This window comes from Hipposideros armiger, unplaced genomic scaffold (assembly GCF_001890085.2).
Source record: "Hipposideros armiger isolate ML-2016 unplaced genomic scaffold, ASM189008v1 scaffold_783, whole genome shotgun sequence".
Lineage (NCBI taxonomy): Eukaryota > Metazoa > Chordata > Mammalia > Chiroptera > Hipposideridae > Hipposideros > Hipposideros armiger.
Window position 1 is genome coordinate 614197 of NW_017732133.1, and position 19296 is coordinate 633492.

The following is a 19296-nucleotide window of genomic DNA, read 5'->3' on the forward strand; positions in this document are numbered from 1 at the left end:
AATATAGAAAACTGACATTGTTTTATGTATTTAGAAAAACATGTTGTCAGAGGAGGAAAAAAATAGATGGGTTGTTAGCAGGTAAGTGGGAAAACCACAGCAGTGTTAGTTCTTGTGGCTTACAAATAAGTGCCTGTGCAGGAAGGAGGAAAGGAGAGTAGAGATGAGCGCAGCTTAGGATAATGAGCTTCTACAGAAGCTCTCTTGGCTGCCAGGAAAAAAGACCCTGTATCTTTTAAACATCTGTTGAAAGCATGGCCCTTCATAAAACTACTCTAAAAATTCCATTCTATGTAAAATATGAAATAGAAACACCGCTGAAATACCATTTGGAGATAGAGACAGAGAGATAGTGACAGACAGAGAGCCGGTGGTGGGGGCGGTACAGCCTGACATTAACTAGGGCGGAGGCGGACAATCAGTGGTTGTTAAGAGTTTCTGCTTTCTTTATATCCTTTATCCTCAAGTTACAACCTCCCACTCATCCAATTCCTTAAAAAAAAAAGTGATACTTAGATTTTTTTCTATGCCTCTGCTAAGACATTATCCAAGCTTATTTTTCCCTAGTCACCAACAAAAGGCATACAATTGTTTTTCAGAGGCCTGGCTACTGTAACAACCCAATAAAGGCATAACGAAGAATTGGGTTTTCACATTCTGAAAATAAAAATATAAAAGCAAATGTCTTCTGATTAACATATCAGCCCTACAAATAGCTTTATTTGTTCTATCCAAGAATTTAATAGTTCTATCAAGAAAACAAAGATTTCGTTTTTGAAAAATGGAATGATGTTTCAATATGTTATAAGGTATCCAGCAGGTCACACTTCATTACAATTAACTTTCTATCCACCCTGTTCCAGAGAGGAGTAGAAAGAGAATTTTTTTCAACATGTTTAGAGACTAGATATGAAAGGAATAAAAGAATTTAAACCTTTTAATATGTGTGCAAAAGGCAGTGTTGGCATCATAAAGACATTTTTCTAAATCCATTACAGTATTTTAGATGTAATTCTTTGAGCAGTCAGGTCTTTTAAACGTGTTTGAGAAACAAAATATTGAGTAGTCGCAATTGAGAAATAATTTATTTAAAATACATGTTATTCCTCCGCACATTTGAACAATCTGTCCAATGCAATTTACATGGGACTTTGCCTGTGCAGTTCTGAGTGGGAATCAGTAGTTTCTTTGTGTGTCGCTATGGAAACAAGTCAACCTATCCTGAAGGGCTGTTAGATCATGCAGAGTGATGCTCACATCGCAGAGCAACTTCATCACGGAGCAAGCTGGTGCTGCCATCTCCTCGCCCAGCTCTCCTCCTGAGAGCCCAGCACCATGCAGGACCCACCCCGGAGGCTTTTGGCCCTGCCCTTCCTCAGCAGCTTCCTCCAGGGCCGTCGGCACTCTGCCTCAGACCCTGTCCTGCAGCTGCCGCAGGGCCAGTGTGGCTCTGCCACCAAGATGCTCTCCTCATCCTCTCTCCAGGTGATGGTGGCGGTGTCCTCTGTCAGCTGTGCCAAGAGAAACCCAACTTTCCCCGAGAGAAAAAGTAAAGTTTCTTTTCTTCTTAAACATTGCCACACCTTTGAGTTTGAATTTAAGGGATGTGAAGAGGCTGTGCTGTGTTTATACCTTTTTAAGTTTTGACAATTCTACATTATACTTTTTTACTGTCTGTTACGCTAAGAGTTTTAGTAGATATGTAATAGGAGATAAAATGATTGCATGTTTTGTGCTTTTTCATTGAAAATGTAGTTTTTGAGCAAACCTCATCCCCTTATAAAAGATCTGCTTTCACCATTCTTCCTCTTTCTGACCAATATGGCATATGGAGGTTGTGTACGAAAGTGTTTTCCATATTAAGAGATAGTGCACTTAGCTGCAGGGGAAATGGTTTTAATCTTGACAAAATGAAGGGGAGTTAGCACTGGCTCCTCATCTGCAAGGAAACTATTTCCCAGGTCACTGTTCATATGCAGAATGGAATTTTGAATCTTCCCTTCCTTGTATGTTCTAGGAAATTCAGGACGTCCAACAGCAAAGTATACAAAAGTCGGAGAGCGCTTAAGGCACGTCATTCCTGGACACATGGCCTGCTCCATGGCGTGTGGGGGCAGAGCGTGCAAGTACGAAAACCCAGCCCGCTGGAGTGAGCAGGAGCAGGCCATTAAGGGGGTGTACTCGTCCTGGTGAGTGATTCTGCCCGCCTTCGGTAGTTCTCACCTACAGTTACACAGGACAGGGAGTGAAGGTGTATGTGCTGCCGGGACGCAGTGGGGCTGTGGGAGAGGGACGATGGAGTTTCAAGTCGGGACCTCGCCGCCGGTCCCTGGCCTTGCCACCTGATGAGCCCACTCACACAGGCACTCTGACCCTCCATTTTCTCATGTGTGAAATAAAAATAATAAAACCAACCCCATAGGGTCTTTTCTTAGTGAAGTGAAATGATGTCTATGTAAATATCTTAAAGAAATAATAACTTGTGCTCTTAAATTTCAGAAATTGCTAGAAATAATAAAAATGTGGAGCTATAAATTTGAGAAATTATGAGGTACATATGTAGTTTTCAGTTTCGTACAGGTAAGCTTTAGCCTATTTTTTGTTTTGTTCCCATATTCTGTGTGAAAGGACCCATTTTCACACAAATATACTTCCAGTCTGCCTCAGTAGGAGTGGTACAATTGTCAGTCAGTGGACAATATAAGATGCTTGCATTGTTTATGGTGTGTAAGTGCAATTCATTCATTATTGAATCATACTGCTTTTAATTATTAATAGTAAACTGTCAAATATATCTTCTTTAATGTAGTGATATCTGAAAAGTTCTGCTAATCAAACCAAATCCCATTTGAAATATACTTAGAGGAATTCGCTATTTTAAAAATTGTAGTGGTGAATCATTTTATACATCTCAAGTATCCATTTACAGATTAGATATTTATCAACCAGCTTTTCTAACTTGCAACCTGTACTTTTCATATTGGATTTGCTGGGCAGATGGGTAGTGATATAGTCAGGGGTCCACTATCACTGTTCTTCACAGCTCATATTCTAATCCATCAATGTCTTTCTTAAAGAATGTTGTAGGGCCAGCCGAGTGGTGTGTTGGTTAGGAGTTGGCTTGGGATGCCAGCTCTGAGCAGCAGGGCCCCAGTTCAGATCCCACATGAGGGCCAGTGACACTGCGCCCTGTATAGCTAAGATGGTGAACAACAGCTCGACCTGGAGCTGGGCTGCCTTGAGTCGCTGGCGACGGCGTAGGCTGCAGTGGGGCTGGCCGGCAGCTGGCGTGTGCTTTCGTGAGCTGCCATGAGCCACTGTGAGTGGCCATCCAATGGCCAGCGAGCGATTGCCTCACCTGGGAAGAGCACAATGATGGTACCAACATGGGCCAGTGAAGCAACGTCTTCCACAACTAGACTGAAGAACAAAAGGACAGCAACTTGTCTGTTCCCCTCCCCTAATTCCCCAATAAAATCTTTAAAAATAAAAAAAGAATGTTGTAAAAAAGCATATACTGTTCTTAAGGTATAGTCAGACAAGTAAATTTCTAATAATATAGCTTAAGGCCACAGTAATATTTTTTATTTATTGCTGACTAAACCATCTGAGTCTTTTTCGTCTCTGCTGCTTTCATGTTATATCTCTCCTCATCTCATACTAAGTACTATTAAATTGGGGGGGTCCCAAACCTTTGGGGGTCCCTGTTGAATTTCAGGTATTATTCCAGGGGGAAGTCTATCTTTTTGGATCCTGCTCTGTTCATTTAATGTCACTGTTACTCCTCCCAGGTTCCTGTGACCCACAACTTCTGATAGACTGCCTGATGTGTCTTTTATCAGAATACTGATGAGAAATTTGGCAAGAATGGAGTGAAGCCAGAGCCCTAATGAGGGACAGCCATTTGTTGGGTCTCTGTCCATTCACACACTCAGTAAACATCCATTTGTCCATAGGCCAGGCACTGTGCTAGACATTTTCAGTTTTTATTTCATCTTTATAAACTCTTATGAAGTAGACATTGGTAATATCGCTTTATTGAGGTCTGGATAAACTAAGTAATGTGCTACAGAGCTAGAAAGTAGAAAAGCCAGCATTTGAAACCTGGCCCAACTGACTCCAAAGCTCTTATTTTTTGCTGAATTGCAATAACTCAGCATTTATTCATAACCACATGTGAGGATTTTTGCTACAGACTTTATATCCATGTCGTATTGAATTCTCACACTGACCCTGCAAGGCAGGCATTATTATCCCCCATTTAACCCAGGGAGCTGAGCTGCAGATAGCCAGTCGGCCCTCCTCATTTGGTCAATAACCTTTGGATCTCTAATGCAGACCGCCACCTTTGCTGCCCACTTAGGTTTCTCCATCGTGTCCACTAGAAGCTCATGAGAGTCCTTGAAAAGGCTTTGTGGCAGTCCATAAATACTGGAATTTATCTTGGAATTTTTTCCAGGGATTTAAGCAGCTAGGATTTCTTAGAGCCCTAATCATAAAGCAAAATCAAAGCCAGATTTGTATAAGGAGATTCTTATGTTATGGAGTTGTTGAAATCATAGAAAAAGTAGGGGCTTGATACCTTGCTCTCAGTCCTTAGAGCTGAAACGTACTAGGTTTTGTGCATCTCATCAGACCCTCCCATCTGCAGGGTCACAGATAACATCCTGGCCATGGCTCGCCCATCCACTGAGCTCCTCAAGAAGTACGGCATCATCGAGCAGTTCCAGAGGTAAGTGCCGCGTCGTTCACATGCTTTAATAAGCCAGCTCGCCTTTTCTCTTCCATTGCTTTTGACTCCAATGGAAAAATGTTTTCATTTTAACAATAGTGCAGAGCTTATTTCAAATAAGAAATTAAGGTTTTGAGAATAATAATGTTTATTGATACCAAAAGTGATTACTTTTTAAATTTTTTTAAATGCTAGCTCCCAATATGACTTAATTTTTTTTGTTCCCTTTAAGCCATGGCTTAAAAACAGTCATCAACCTGCAGCGGCCTGGTGAGCATGCCAGCTGTGGGAACCCTCTGGAACAAGAAAGTGGCTTCACATACCTTCCTGAAGCTTTCATGGAGGCTGGCAGTAAGTCTTTCCACCCTCCTCTCCACGAGTTACCAAGGACAACATTCAGAGACTTTTGTCTGCTCAGCTCTTAGGTTAAAAAGGTGATGCATCGCTTCTCGGCCTTTTGGCTAAGATCAAGTGTAGTATCTGTTCTTATCAGTTTAATATCTGATACGTCCTCTGTCTGAGGACAATATATTAAATGGATTTTTGGAGTTGGGAGATGGAATAGGAGCTTGCTCCGTCCACTCTGCACATCGACCCGATATTGCAGTACTTCCGGGAATGGTGCACACACACAAAAAAGAGATGCAAATAAACACTTACAGTGTAGCAGTAGGCCTCCTAAAACATGAAGATGAGCTAACTTTGGCTTTAAAGAATGCTGCTGTTCTTCTATGGTATTGCTGTTGAAAGTGCAGGCTTTCTTTCCCTCTGAGAGGGATCTTGGGATGAGACCCTGTAGAAATAATGATAACATTTGATTTGTGCCTGCAGTAATTAACATTAACAGTATACCAGACCTGTCATTTTATCTCATCCTTAAAGCACTCAAGTAACGTAGTTGTTGTTTCTGCTCCATACGTGAGGCCACACAGGCTTAGTGAATTTTTATTTGCCCAAGGTCACATTGTGTCTAGCTCTTTTCTTCCCTGCTAGGTGGAAAATCTGTATATACCATTTTATGCCATTTACCAGTCATTTAGACACATTTTTATGCTTAAACAAGATTGTATACTTTCCCTCCATAGCTGAGGCTTTTGGGCCTGGATTATTGACTTTATAATTTGCAATCCTGCTTTTCTATAATTCTTTCTGGTTGAGTTTCTTAAGTAATACAGAATGTGCTTTGTGAGAAATGTTAACAATAAACTTACTAGAAATGTAAAAAAGCCTATCATTCTAGGCCTACACATCCAGTGAGATCTGCGTGCCTTACAGCTTTCTATTCTTCATGAATTCACTCACTTTCTTCAAATAGCTTTGCAAGTATTTTTCCTGTGTGTTGATGTTTTTTCCTGTTCTCTTTTTCATTGCCCAGTTTATTTCTACAATTTCGGATGGAAGGATTATGGTGTAGCATCCCTTACCACCATCTTAGATATGGTTAAGGTGATGACATTTGCCTTACAAGAAGGAAAAGTAGCTGTCCATTGTCACGCAGGGCTTGGTCGAACAGGTAAATTCTAGGAGGTAGTTTTATTGTCTTATAGCATATTTAAATATATAAGGAATAATATTTCTTAATACATAGTATCTTTAAAAATGTAATTTTCCTTAACCAAAATAATAATGAAAATAGCAAGCATTGTTTCACCTACTATGTCTTAAGCATTTTACACCTGCTGTCTTCTTAAGTCTTTAACAATGTGAGTTTTTAACGAAGTTAAGTAATTTGCTACATCTAGTAAGTGGCAGGACCAAGATTTAATTCCTTGGTTGTCAGGATTTTGTTTGTGAAGGAGAGTCTATTTGTGCCTAGAATTCTATATAAAAAGGCAGCAGAATCTCAGTGCAGTGCTGATATTGGGGCAGAAGTAAAACCATCGGGTTGGAATCTTCATTGTCATTTGGTTAAACCAGACACCTGAGCTTGAGTGTGTCCATAGTGTATCTGCCATGGAGTCTCCCATCTGCACAGGAGCTTCATCAAGCTGGGGACTCACTTCTTCTCAATATCATCAGCTCTTATGGTCCAGCCAAAATTTCACTGTTCCTGGGGACTCCACACAATAGGTCTGCAGCTATTTCATGCTTACACTAAAGACCTGCCCTGTCCTATTGAAAAAGACACATTGGACCCTACCTACCACATACTCGGAGAACATGCAGTTTTTAGAGGTTCTGATATTCATATGTAACGAGAGTCACAACTTTGGTGAATCACACAGATGTCTTTTGATTGCCTTTTACTTTCATAGTAAATTGAACTGAGTAATTATTGCCTTTTTGTGATTCATTTTTAATTTGAAATTAATTAGCAAGAATAAATAATGTTTACACTGCTAAGGATCTTTTCCTTAATGTTAAGTGCTTATAGCAATATAGAATTATATCATGGTATGGAGAAAAACATATTAGTGTAGAGGCAACTCTGCAAGTATTGTCAGGGAAAAAAAAATAGACTGTGAATGTAAATAATTCCCAAATTCAAAAATGCCCAAATTCGTAGAGTGCCAGGCAGGAATGTGCCAACAATTGATGCCAGCAGAAGAAATGGGAAGTCTCAAGTGCAGTGTATGGATCCATTGGATGGAAATTTTCAAGAACTGTTTGGGAAATAAAAACAGGATTTTGTTTCTTCCAGGTTGGAATTGGGCATAAGAAGGATAAACAGGCTATGTCATCCCTCTTTATGCCACTGTTACTCCATTTTCCCCTGCTCACCCCATACTTCCTCAGCTCATTCCTCCTTACTCCACAGTTAGGCATCTCCGCTTAGTCCACACTTGTATTCAGTGTGACAGTTCCTGTGCTAGCTCCTGGGTACAGGGGACATTGAGTGTTCTCTGTCAAGGTGAGAGGTACCATATAGACAAGTAAACAGATAAACACCTTTGTAAAAATTTACAAAGTTATAATTGTCCTTAAAATATTTCTGTATTTATATGGTTCCTAACACATATCAAATTTAAATCATCACAGTGTAAATAAAAAATAAATATGTAAGCTTTTCTTATCTATTTTTCTCTTCTTCACTGTTTAGGTGTTTTAATAGCTTGTTACTTAGTTTTTGCAACAAGAATGACTGCTGACCAAGCCATTATATTTGTTCGGGCAAAGCGACCCAATTCCATTCAAACTCGAGGACAGCTATTGTGTGTGAGGGAATTTACTCAGTTTCTGATTCCTCTTCGAAACATATTCTCTTGCTGTGACCCCAAAGCACATGCTGTCACCTTAGCGCAGTATCTCATTCGCCAGCGGCATCTGCTTCATGGTTATGAGGCGCGACTTCTGAAACATGTGCCAAAAATTATCCACCTCGTGTGCAAATTGCTGCTGGACTTAGCTGAGAACAGGCCCATGGCGACGGAAGAAGTGGCGGAAGTGCCTGGCCTCTCTGCCGAAATTGAAAAGACTGTTTCTGAGGTGGTCACGATGCAGCTGGATAAAGAGCTCCTGAGGCACGACAGTGATGCGTCAGACTCTGTTACCCGCTCTGCAGTGGTGGCCGACTTTGAGAATCAGGAAGTGCTTCTTTCCAGTGAGCAGGAGTTTGACCCTCTTTGGAAGAGGCGGAATGTCGAGTGCCTTCAGCCCCTGACTCACCTGAAAAGGCAGCTCAGCTACAGCGACTCGGATATACAGAGAGCCGAGTCACTTCTGGAGCAGTCAGGGACTCCGTGGACGGTGCCTACTCAGATCCCGTTTTGCCACAACCCTGGGCTGCAGACACCCATAAGCCACTGTGACACCCCGAAGACTCCACAGCTAGATTTCAATAAGGAAACGCTGGTCTGTAATACATTTTCTTTCTGGAATCAGGCTAAATTTGGAGGCCTAGAAGGACTCAAAGATGATGGGTCACCAATTTTCCATAGGAAGAATATTCCCAAGGAAATACAGCGGAGTAGAACCTTCTCTTCTGGCATTTCAGGTTCACACAAACCTGGGGAACCAGTTACACCCAACTTTACAACTATCTCTAAGGAGCCATGCTGTTCTCCCCAGCAAGGGACCCAGTGTCGGTGTGAAGCTTATGGTGGTTGCAGCCCACCCTGTGGCATGGAGGACAGTGAGGCCTGCTGCAGCCCTGTGGGCTGTGCCTCCAGCCCCAAAGCACAGTCCTCTGTTGGACCTGAAACCCAGGACAGCAAAGATGTGCCTGCCATCACTCCACACACTGCTGTGCAGTCTGAACTGAGTGTTGCAGAAAGGAGAATACTGGCAGCCAAAGCCCTGGCAAACCTGAATGAGTTTGCAGAAAAGGAAGAAGTGAAAAGGAAGGTAGAAATGTGGCAGGTAGTTGCATTTCACTTCATTATATATGCTCGGGAAATACTTAGAGCAAAAGCCTCATACCTTTTCCCAAATTCATTGTTACAGGAATTCGAGGACATGTTGGTATAATACTTACTTTTGAACTTCAGTCTTCTCAAATGTAGCAAGAGCCGAGTGTCATAGAATCGACAGACGTGGGGCTATTGGGTGGGCTTGTTTCAGTCTCCTGTGAAAGAAAGCATTTAGCACTTGGCAGGGTATATGAGTGAGCAAGGCATGGATATGATTGATGTCTGTAGCTTCCTTCTTTCATGCTGGGTTTGTGGGACAGATGGATGGACAGATGGACAGGTCATGGCAGACAGCTGTGAACGAACCTGAAGGATCTGTAGGCCAATCCAAGGCATGACAGGGAGCCACATTTTAGGAACCACTGACTGAGAGACATAAATGAAATCAGAGCAAATTCTTTCCCAAAAGCTCATCCACACAAGTGTTGAGTGAGGTTAGGAGGAAGCATGACAGGTGCTGTCTGCTCAGCATTTCCTCCCGTGGACACTCCAGTCCTGCCCCAGTGAGGCAACTGCGAGACCCAGAAAGCAAATGGGAGTGGCCACAGCACCTGTGTGCCATTGGTTCCTGAACTTAGGTCTTTGGAGTCCATTTCTTGGCTTTTACCTAAATTAGAATGTAAAATTTTAAATTTTAACCCCTTTTTGTGTTATATTTTTACTAGAAAGACAGTCTTAAATCAATCACATTCTCTGCCCTGAATGAGCAGCTGATGTAGAGAAAAGGCAGGCCTTACAAGCTTTGTTATCAGAAACAGGTAAACTGCCAAATGTGGGACTGACCCAGGGAGGCCTGGCTTAGTGAAATCCTGACTTGTTAGCCCGTAATCTACCACAGGTTATTTGTGTAGCTGCTATCTGTATTCTGCCATTAATTAGGTAAGGCGTGCACACTTCCCAGAAGGGCCAGAACCTTCCCGATGCACAAAATAGGCATGGAGCCTTGCGCCGGCTGACACCTGTGTGATGGGAGGAGTGCACTTCCACATACACTTTGTCCGTCAGAATTGTTTTGCTTAACGAACCATTAGATGTATTGTGTGTTTTAACATGAAGTTCTTTATTTCCTGCTGAAAAGCCTTCCATTCATCGGCAGGCTTTTCCTCTGCATCACTGTGTGCCGCAGTGACTGGTGGCAGGCCTTTGATGTCATGGGTGACAGTCCGTGGCGCCTCAAGGGGCAGCCCCACTTGTGCCCACACTGCTCAGTGCAGTAAGTGACATGGGCCAGATTGTTTCAACATGTAACATACACGAAAACATTTTCTAGAGGCGAACACAACCCTTTCCTTAGGATAGGTTTGCAACATTTTTTCCTTTCTTGATTTTATTATGAGCCTTTCAGTAATAAAACAAATCTGCTGAACCTTAGAAAGAGTAAAATGAACATGATTTAAATAGCATAATGCTGCCTGTACCTATAGTCGGACCTTTCACTTCTTTTATCTCATGTGATTTTCACAGCAATCCTGTGAGGCAGGTGGTATTACTTACAGGTTCTTTGTTAATCTGTATAGTCCTTATTAATTAAGTATCACAGATGGGGAAACTAAGGGTCACAAGGGTCAAGTGACATGCATGAGATCCCGTGGTCCGAATGCAGCAGAGCCAGTATGCAGCTCACGTATTTATACTTTTTGCATCCTTATGTCTTTCTAGCCCCACTAAAGATTTCAGAAAACATCATGATGTAATGGTCGTTTACTAAGAGGGTCTTTGAGTTGTGTTGTTTCTGACCATCTTTTCTCCTCAAAGTATTGGCTTATTTATGAGATAATAAAGAGAAACCCAGTACTGGAGGACCCTGGTGGCACGGCAGAAACATCACAGACTGTGGTGCGGCAGACCTGGATGAAAATGCCTGTTTTGCCCATTTTTCGCTTTGGGCTCCTGGGCAAGTTATTTCATCTTTCCTGAGCCCTAGTACTTTTGTCCGTAGAGGGGCCTTCCTGATGGGTTGCTGTAGACTCAGAGATAAATCATGTATTGTAGTTCCTGTCATTTTGTGTTCTACAAATACTGGATGGGTGAATGAATGAATATAATTATGGAAGCATAATTATTATGCTTATATATGCTTATTACTGTCGCAATCATATTTTATTTACCAAAACATAAATCTGGAATTTCCTTTCAGAGATTAAAATTCTTATCTCACTTTTCCCCTGCTCTCTGTGAGGTAAAAATTTTAAATCTGCTGGCTAAATTATCCCCAGGCATTTGGACTATTGTCAAGACTTCCTATTTATTTTCATCCTATCAAATGAATGCAGCCTCATTATTTGTTAAATTCTATATAGGATTCTTAAAAAATAATTTGAAAGAAGAATGTATGCTGCATTTGCAACTATTAAGCATTTTTTGGGTAGTACTTTGAAGTTTCGGTCAGAAGCTTGTCCTTATCCCAGGTTCATTTGCAAAAATTCTCTTATTTATGCTTTTTCATCTACCATTCTACTTCATCGCGGCAAATATTTCTGTTTTTTTCACCATGACCCTGAAAAGGAAGGCTCCCTTCCTGAAACGTTTCTGTGGTTTCTGAGTAAAGTGGAAAACTTTGGTTAACTAAGCTGTTCTCTGCACTGAGAGCTTTAACAGACCTCAGTCAGCCCAACATCAATGGGGCAGGGACGCACTTCATAGAGGGAAACTGAGGCTTGTAGGAGTTCAGTATCTCAGCCCAGTGCACCTCCTGGAAGTGGGGGTGTTGGGAGAGGACCCGGCCCATACCAGAGCCGAAGACATTCACTCTCCTGGGTAGCCTGAGGGTCATCAAATGGCAAATGGTACCTGCCTCCCTTTCTCCCTTTCTTCCTCCTATCTCTTTGTCTTTCTTCCTTTCTTTTTAGAAAGAACTAAATTCCCGAGACGGAGCTTGGGAAAGAATATGTGGTGAAAAGGATCCTTTCATCCTGTGCAGTTTGATGTGGTCTTGGGTGGAGCAGCTGAAGGAGCCTGTGATAACCCAGGAGGACGTGGACATGTTGGTTGACAGATGTGCGGATGCTGCAGAAGCACTGTTTTTATTAGAGAAGGTAAAGTAGCAGTCAGACCAGTTGGTGAAGTTAACTATAGAAGGTTCATGCACTAAAAGAAATCTATTATAAAAAGGGGCATTCATGTACAATCCCATATCTGGGTCTAATTTAAGTTTTTCCAAGATAAAGTAAGAAATTCATACCCAGTATAAACATTTAAAAGATACAAAAATAAAAAGGGAGATACCCATAATCCCAGGAAAGTCACCTTAAATATTTTCAGGCCTTTCCATCTTATCACTGCATATGTTAATATGGTAAAATTTACTTCATGTGCAAGTTTATGCTTCATTTTTGCTCAAAATTTTAACATAGTTATTGTTTCATGTTTAGTATAAGCTTTCCATAAATATTAACTTAATGGGTAGTTAATGCTCTAACGTGGGGAGTGGGTACCCTAATTAACCACTTTTTCACTTCTAAGTATTTGTTTCTACTTATTTCCATGAGCATATAAATGTGAAGAACTGTGAGGTAGTTTGAATATGCGCTCATTTGTATTTCTTTGAAAGGGTGTGTGTCACATATATTTTTGTGTATATAATTTGTATATGTATAAAATATAGAAGAATATAGAAGGAGAAACAAGAAACTGATAATAATGATGATTGCCTTAGTGAACGTACTAGGAGACAACAGATCTAGGAAGGGAGGGAGGGAGATTTACTTCTCCTTGTAGTCCCTTTTATACAATTTAATATTTTTAACCATATAGAGATACTAAATTTTCCTTAAAAAATGGCTTTGCTCGGCCGGCCGAGTGGCTCAGTTGGTTAAGAGCTCACTCAAGAGTGCGAGCTCTGAGCAACAGCGGTTCTATTCCCAGCCTGAGCTGAATTGCTGCTGAGCTGCCAATAGGTGGTACAGGATGGCTCAGCTGAAAAAAAAAATGGCTTTGCTTTTGTTCTAGGAAACAGTGTTATCCCATAATCAGCCTTGTTACCTATTAAGCTGCAGTGTAAACATCTCCTTGTTTCCACATCTTTTTTTAAAAAGATTTTATTAGGGAATTGGGGGAGGGAACAGCGTTGGGGAATCAGGGAAGGGGAACAGATAAGTTGCTGTCCTTTTGTTCTTCAGTCTAGTTGTGGAGGACATCGCTTCATTGGCCCATGTTGGTATTGTGATCATTGCACTCTTCCTGGCTGAGGCAGATGGGTCGCCAGCCGTTGAATGGCAGCTCATGGCAGCTCATGCTGGCTGCTGGCCGCTCACGCTGGCTACTGGCCACTCACGGTAGCTTATAGCAGCCCACTGCAGCCTATGCCGTCCCTGGCGACTCACGGCAGCCCAGCTCCAGGTCGAGCTGTTGTTCAGCATCTTAGCTGTAAGGTCACAGCATCACTGGCCCATGTGGGATCTGAACCGGTGGCCCTGCTGCTCTGAGTTTGTGCTCCCAAGCCAATTCTTAACCAACATGCCACTCAGCCGGCCCTTGTTTCCACATCTACTGTCACTAGTGCACACACAGACACACACAGTTGTGTGATACACATCTTTAAAGACAGGATTTTTCCTGTATTGGGAGTCTTTCTCTTAGGCTATATTCTCAGCAGTTAAATTAGAGATGAATCTGGGGAGGCCATAAGGGAGCATTTACCCTTGGTGGGTGGCGGCAGCCAGCCCCTTGCTAGGATGTATTTGGTTTCACCTTTGTTCATCTCCATAGCTGGAGAGGTAGAGGCCCCATTTTCCTGAAAAGGGAGGGCGAAGTAACTTGCCCAAAGTATGCAGCCTGTGTCAGAGCAGGGTTCAGACTCCAATGGCTCTGGCACAAAGCTGGTGCACCTTCTGTCACATCGTGCTGTTCCATCATCATTCACACCAACCCCATATGTAGGGCACTGACGTTTTTCAGGATTTTTACTTTTGTAGGCATTACTGTTATGATTGTTTGTGTTTGCAGGTGTTTCTGTATTTCAGGGTTTGCCCTCAGAGCAGGTGTTCAGGCTGAAGGCAGTAGCCCTCAGGGCGATGTGTACTGATGCACTGTCCAGTAGTGGGGCTCTGCTTTGTGTCTCTAAGGCAGACAGCCCCCAGGAATCAAGTCGGGGCACGTTGGTCAGATCTTCTCCCTTAAGTGCCCAGTGCTCCTGGAGGGCTATGCTGTGTCTCCTTCCGTCCCTCTGTCCCCCCGTAGCATCTGCAGTGGGCAGGCACACAGGTCTGTGTCAGCATACACCAGCCGAACTGAAATGATGTATCCAGAAACCATAAGAGTAGATCATCCCTTCAGTTCACTGCCAGGAAGACATTTCATTTGAAATTGCTCTTCATGTAATAACTAACCAGCTTTGATTTTATCTCCTGAAAGCTTTTCAAATACCTAACAGTAAATGTTGGTAGAGCCCTTGGCAGATAGTGTAGTATTGGAGGTTATGAGTACTTGGTTGCAACCAGTCAGTTCCTGGCTGTGTAGCTGCTTTGAGTTTATTTCTTGAGGCATTTTTCAGACAACTTGTGTGATTTTGATTTCTGCAAAAACAGGGCCAGCACCAGACTGTTCTTTGCGTACTGCACTGCATAGCGAGCCTGCGGACGATTCCCACACACGTGGAGGATGCCGCCCTTGCCCACACCATTAAAGCATTCACTAAGGTGGGTGGCACTCCTTCCCCTGCAGACCACGAGCATCGTCATCTTTGTAAACCAGAACCCAGAAGTCACCAGCGTCACTACAACTTTTAGCTGTGTTTCCTCTTAATGGAAATGTATTTGACATTTCTTAAAAAGTAGTTGTAGACTTTGGGCCAAAAAATATCAGTTTTCTAACAGTGATATTAGAAAAAGTTGAACTGTGGGTTTTTGGAAGGAGAACATTGGAACAAAGAGCTTTTATATAGAGAGAAACAATTGGGTGTTGAGAAAGTAGTTTTAAATGATGTGCCTGGTAGGAATCAGAGAATCTTCTTGTTGAGTCAGTTCTACCTTGGGGCTAAACAAAAAATCACCTGTTGAAAATTCAGCATCTAGTACCAACGATTCGGTAGTGTGTCCTGGTTGGCAAATCCTAAGCAAAGAGGGAAAAAAAGTGTCCTTTCTCTGCACTTCTTTTTGGCTTGCAGCAATCTTTCCTGGCTGAGGAGAGAAGCCAGGTTCCTGCCAAGAGAAAAGGTTCCCCTCACCCATTCAGCTAATTTGTTGGTACCTCTCACTTATGCTATGAAAATGTCATTAAACAAAGCACCCAGCTTTCAATGTCTGTGTCTGTGGTAATCATTAATGATGACAGCACTTATTATCTGGACTCAGCCACCAGTCTCCTCCCCCTTCCATTCTTTCCAAAGTGAGGCCCTCCTGGCAGGATTCCTTGCTCCTCATCTGGGGCTTTATGGCACTAAGTTTCCAGAGTCAGTAGGTCAAACCCCAGTCACGTGATCCTTTACATCTATATTTTACTACATTTTCATAGACCCAGAAAGTTATCTGCCATGTGGGGAGGGTTGTGATTTGGTGTTTAACAAAGTAAACAATTGCAAGTGTTATTAATGTTAGTAAGATGTTTTTGCAAATAGGATAGACAATATCATGGTTAAAATAAAAATAAATTTCTAATTTAGCTGAAAAAAATTCTTAATATTGGTCTCTCCGAAAACAACAGTAATTCTTTACAATTTGTTTTGGCCTTTTAGGAGGATACTAATGAATAGTTAAACATACCTGTTGTTCCAAAACCTAACTCTAAAAATATTAGGAGACAGTTCTTGGCTCTCTCCCCTTGTGCACAATCTTATGAGTAGAGGCTGCGACAGCCCTTGTCCCAGGCTCTTCAGGGAAGTCTGTGTGGCGTCAGTTGCCTGTGTAGTGAAAATCATGTCTCCCTTCGGGCCAGAGCTTGCAGGCTTGCTGCAACCCCCGCATCACATGTGGGGCTCCTCAGCTGTGATGCAAACGCTCTGCCTGTGCAGCCTCCACCTGGGCCCTCCACATCACCCCCGTGTGATGTGGAGGGCAAGGGATCCATGCAATTATGTTGTTTAAGTTATAAAGCTGTTTGTTTCTGACCCAGCAGTCTCGTGTGTCCTGCTGATGTCCCCAAGCTGGCAGATGAACTTGTTAGCGTATGAGCAGGGTGAAATTCCAGACCCTTCCCAGCCCTTCACAAGGGTGGGTACAGCCCTCTCTTCCTCCCCTTCAGGAGGAGGGGGGTCACTGGCCAATTGACTTGATCCTGTTCTAAGGAGTCATGCATTTCTGTGGTGGTGGGGTGGAGGCATGGTCATTTCTCTGGTTCTCCATCCTGCATCACTCCTAACCCTGCAGTAAGGTGAACTTGAGCAAATAGTCCACATTTGTGTACATGGTGCCTTCCCACCAAGGGGAAAGGAAACTGTTATGTAGGTTTTGATATGTGCCACACATGTCAGACGCTCGTATTTAATCCCCACAGAAACCCTAAGGAGATGGGCACTGTGACCTTTTTTACAGAGAGGTCAGGCGTGACCTGAGCTGCATGGCCGGCGGGTGAAGAGCCAGGCTCCCATTCAGGTCACCCAGTGCAACACTGACAGCTGGTGCGTGTTGTTTTCATAGGAGATCTTTGCCTTCTATCATCAATTATCTGTCTCTGGATTCAAAACTCACTTCACACTCACTACTCACTTGCGCCTGACAGTGTATGAGTATACTATGTATCCAGGTACTAGGTTTAATTCTTTGGGTTTTCATTGATAAATTTGGTATTGACGTGATCAGCAATTCTAATATATCAGCAATTCTTCCAAGTTAAAATTAATGTGTGAAGTGTATTGTGTTCACTTTTTAAATTGCATATAATTTTGTTTACAAGTGTTAGTTTTTTCTCTACCCCGTTTTTTTCCTCCCAAAATAGACTGGTTAGAATTCTTGTTACAGTGTCCTGAATATAAATTTTCTTTGTCACCAGGTTACTTTTGATTCTGAAAATGGACCAATAGTTTACAGCACCCTGAAGAAAATATTTAAGCACACACTGGAAGAAAAAAGAAAAATGACAAAAGACAGCCCTAAGCCTAGTGTTTAGTGAAGCCGAGCTTCCCCTCATGGTGAACATTTTAGATCAGAAGATCCAGGCAGCATTTCTGTTCCTAGGTGAACAAGTTAAAGTGAGGAGCTGCTTTGTCTCCTAGCAGTTTATTTCAGATGCTCTTGGTTTGTCCTAAGAATGACCGTTCCTGTTTGGAGCAATTATTTATTTAAAATATTGTTGAACTACATTTTTGTGTAGAAAATTGCCATAAAGTTGGTGCCACTTTCTTTTATTTATTTCACTGAATTAATATTGTTATACTAATATTTTAAGTATGTGGTGTTTACATTCCTATTCTTGTTGACATTTTGGAAAAAGTTGTAACTTTTTTCGAAAACAATTATCTTGTTGATGGAACTCTTTCTAGAGTTTTTACCAAATAGATAATATTAGTAGTAAAACCTCACTGTGTATCCATCCCCTGATACCTGACCCAAGGAAGTCACCAAATGTCTTAAACTGTTTTATATTTCTTAATAAGAAGGCTATTGATAAAACATTTTTAAAGGATTTTTTAAAATATTGTTTGAAATTGTTCTTTTTATAAATGTGGCAAAGGTTTTCAAAGGGTATTATTTTTCAGAGTGATTTAGTTTTATACTAAAGGAATGACTGAAGTGGTTGGGATTTTTAACTTGTAGAAGGTAGACTTGCTCTTTGCTGGGCTTCTAGATGACCTCACCAACCTCTGCTCAGGAGCAGTTCTCATATATCAAGCCTTATTCCTCCCCTGGGCTGCTGCTGAGCCAAGTAGCATCTTTACAGAGAAAATTGGATCAGTGGTGGGCACTGTGGGAAGCTGCTCTGAAGCAGGACTCCGCAGAAAGGCCAGTCTCGAGGGTGGGCTCTACAGTCTTGCTCTGTCCGGGCTCAGTAGCCACTCCCATGTCCATGCTACCTGTGTAATAGTGTGAGCACTGGCCCACATCTGCCATTGCACACACCCAGGTGCCTCAGCGCCTTATCTTTGGTTGCTTTTTGACTGTGAGAAGTAAGATTTTTAAACTGAATTTGACCCACTTAAGTTAGATTCACCCTACTGGCTTTAGATAAGAAGTAGCCATTTAAACTAGTTCCTTGTAGAACCAAACTATCAGTCAGCAATTGAAACCATAACTATTATTTAAATAATAAACAGGTGAGGTACCAGAGGCCAAGCTATAGAGAGGATCGGAGTTTTCCCAATAAAGATGATATTAGACAAACCAGTTTCAAACTAAAGAAGCTACTATTTAAGCTTAAAGACAGAACTTCAGGGAAAGCAAGACTAATGTACAACACATGATATTTCTCCAACTCTTGCATTTATGAATCAAGCTGTAGCACGTGAAAAAAAGTTTAGTCATTATTAGTCTTACTAACTCTGGTGGCAAACACTAAATGCCATTTTTTCCCACACTGTTTGGACTTTCTTAGGAAATCAAATTCAGTGAATTTCAATGAACTAAGTTGTCCATTCCTGAAATTTCTCATTTTCAAGTGCCTGATCTGGGAAAGTAGGGGAGAAAACAATTACATTTTATCCAAAGGTACGTTGTAAAAATGTTTTTTACCCAAAAAGATACCTGTCCTCCTCTCAGTCAGTCTCACATGGACAAGTGGTACCATGGCTCATTTGATGAGTGACTACTGGCCTGTGTGTCTGAAACAATCATTTCAAATGAAAGGATAGACCCTGCACAGCCATGATGTGACTGTGACAGTGCACATTTAACATCTAAGTGCATCAGCCTGAAAAGGAGAGATGGTGGGTGAATTCATGAGGCTGTATACAATTATTGTATTTATCTGAATAAAAGTGAAAAGAACAACTCATAACCCTCGTCTTATAATTCTTTAGCTTGAGAGTCATGCGTTCCTGATAATAAAGATGCAGTTTTGTAATTAGATTTCCTAATGGGCGGACTGAGTTGTAGGCTGAATAGTCAGCTAGCCAAGCTCTAGAAAATCTGGACTGTGTTGGTTCACAGCGACCAGGGGTGTTTGGGGTAGGGGGGTGGGGAACTGGGGTTGGAGAGTTCTGAGAGGAATGGGTGAGGAGAATCTCAATGCTGACAGGATTCCTGCTTTCCTAAATTTGAGTGGATGAGGAGCTGTTTGTTTCCCAGAGGATAGAAATATACCTATTGGAAGAAGTGACAGGGTTGCAAAATTCAGCTCAGCAGAAGT

At 42.0% G+C, this 19296-nt stretch overlaps 1 protein-coding gene across 1 annotated transcript; it reads left to right on the forward strand.

Moving 5' to 3' along the window:
- Nucleotides 1-1088: 1088 nt before the first annotated feature.
- Nucleotides 1089-19059, forward strand: PTPDC1 (protein tyrosine phosphatase domain containing 1). The gene is given in 10 exon segments (XM_019628374.1): nucleotides 1089-1319; nucleotides 1322-1549; nucleotides 2018-2189; nucleotides 4652-4732; nucleotides 4965-5083; nucleotides 6108-6245; nucleotides 7773-9031; nucleotides 11931-12116; nucleotides 14607-14717; nucleotides 17005-19059. Coding segments are annotated over 10 exon segments (2481 nt in total). The 5' UTR covers nucleotides 1089-1249; the 3' UTR covers nucleotides 17122-19059.
- Nucleotides 19060-19296: the final 237 nt, after the last annotated feature.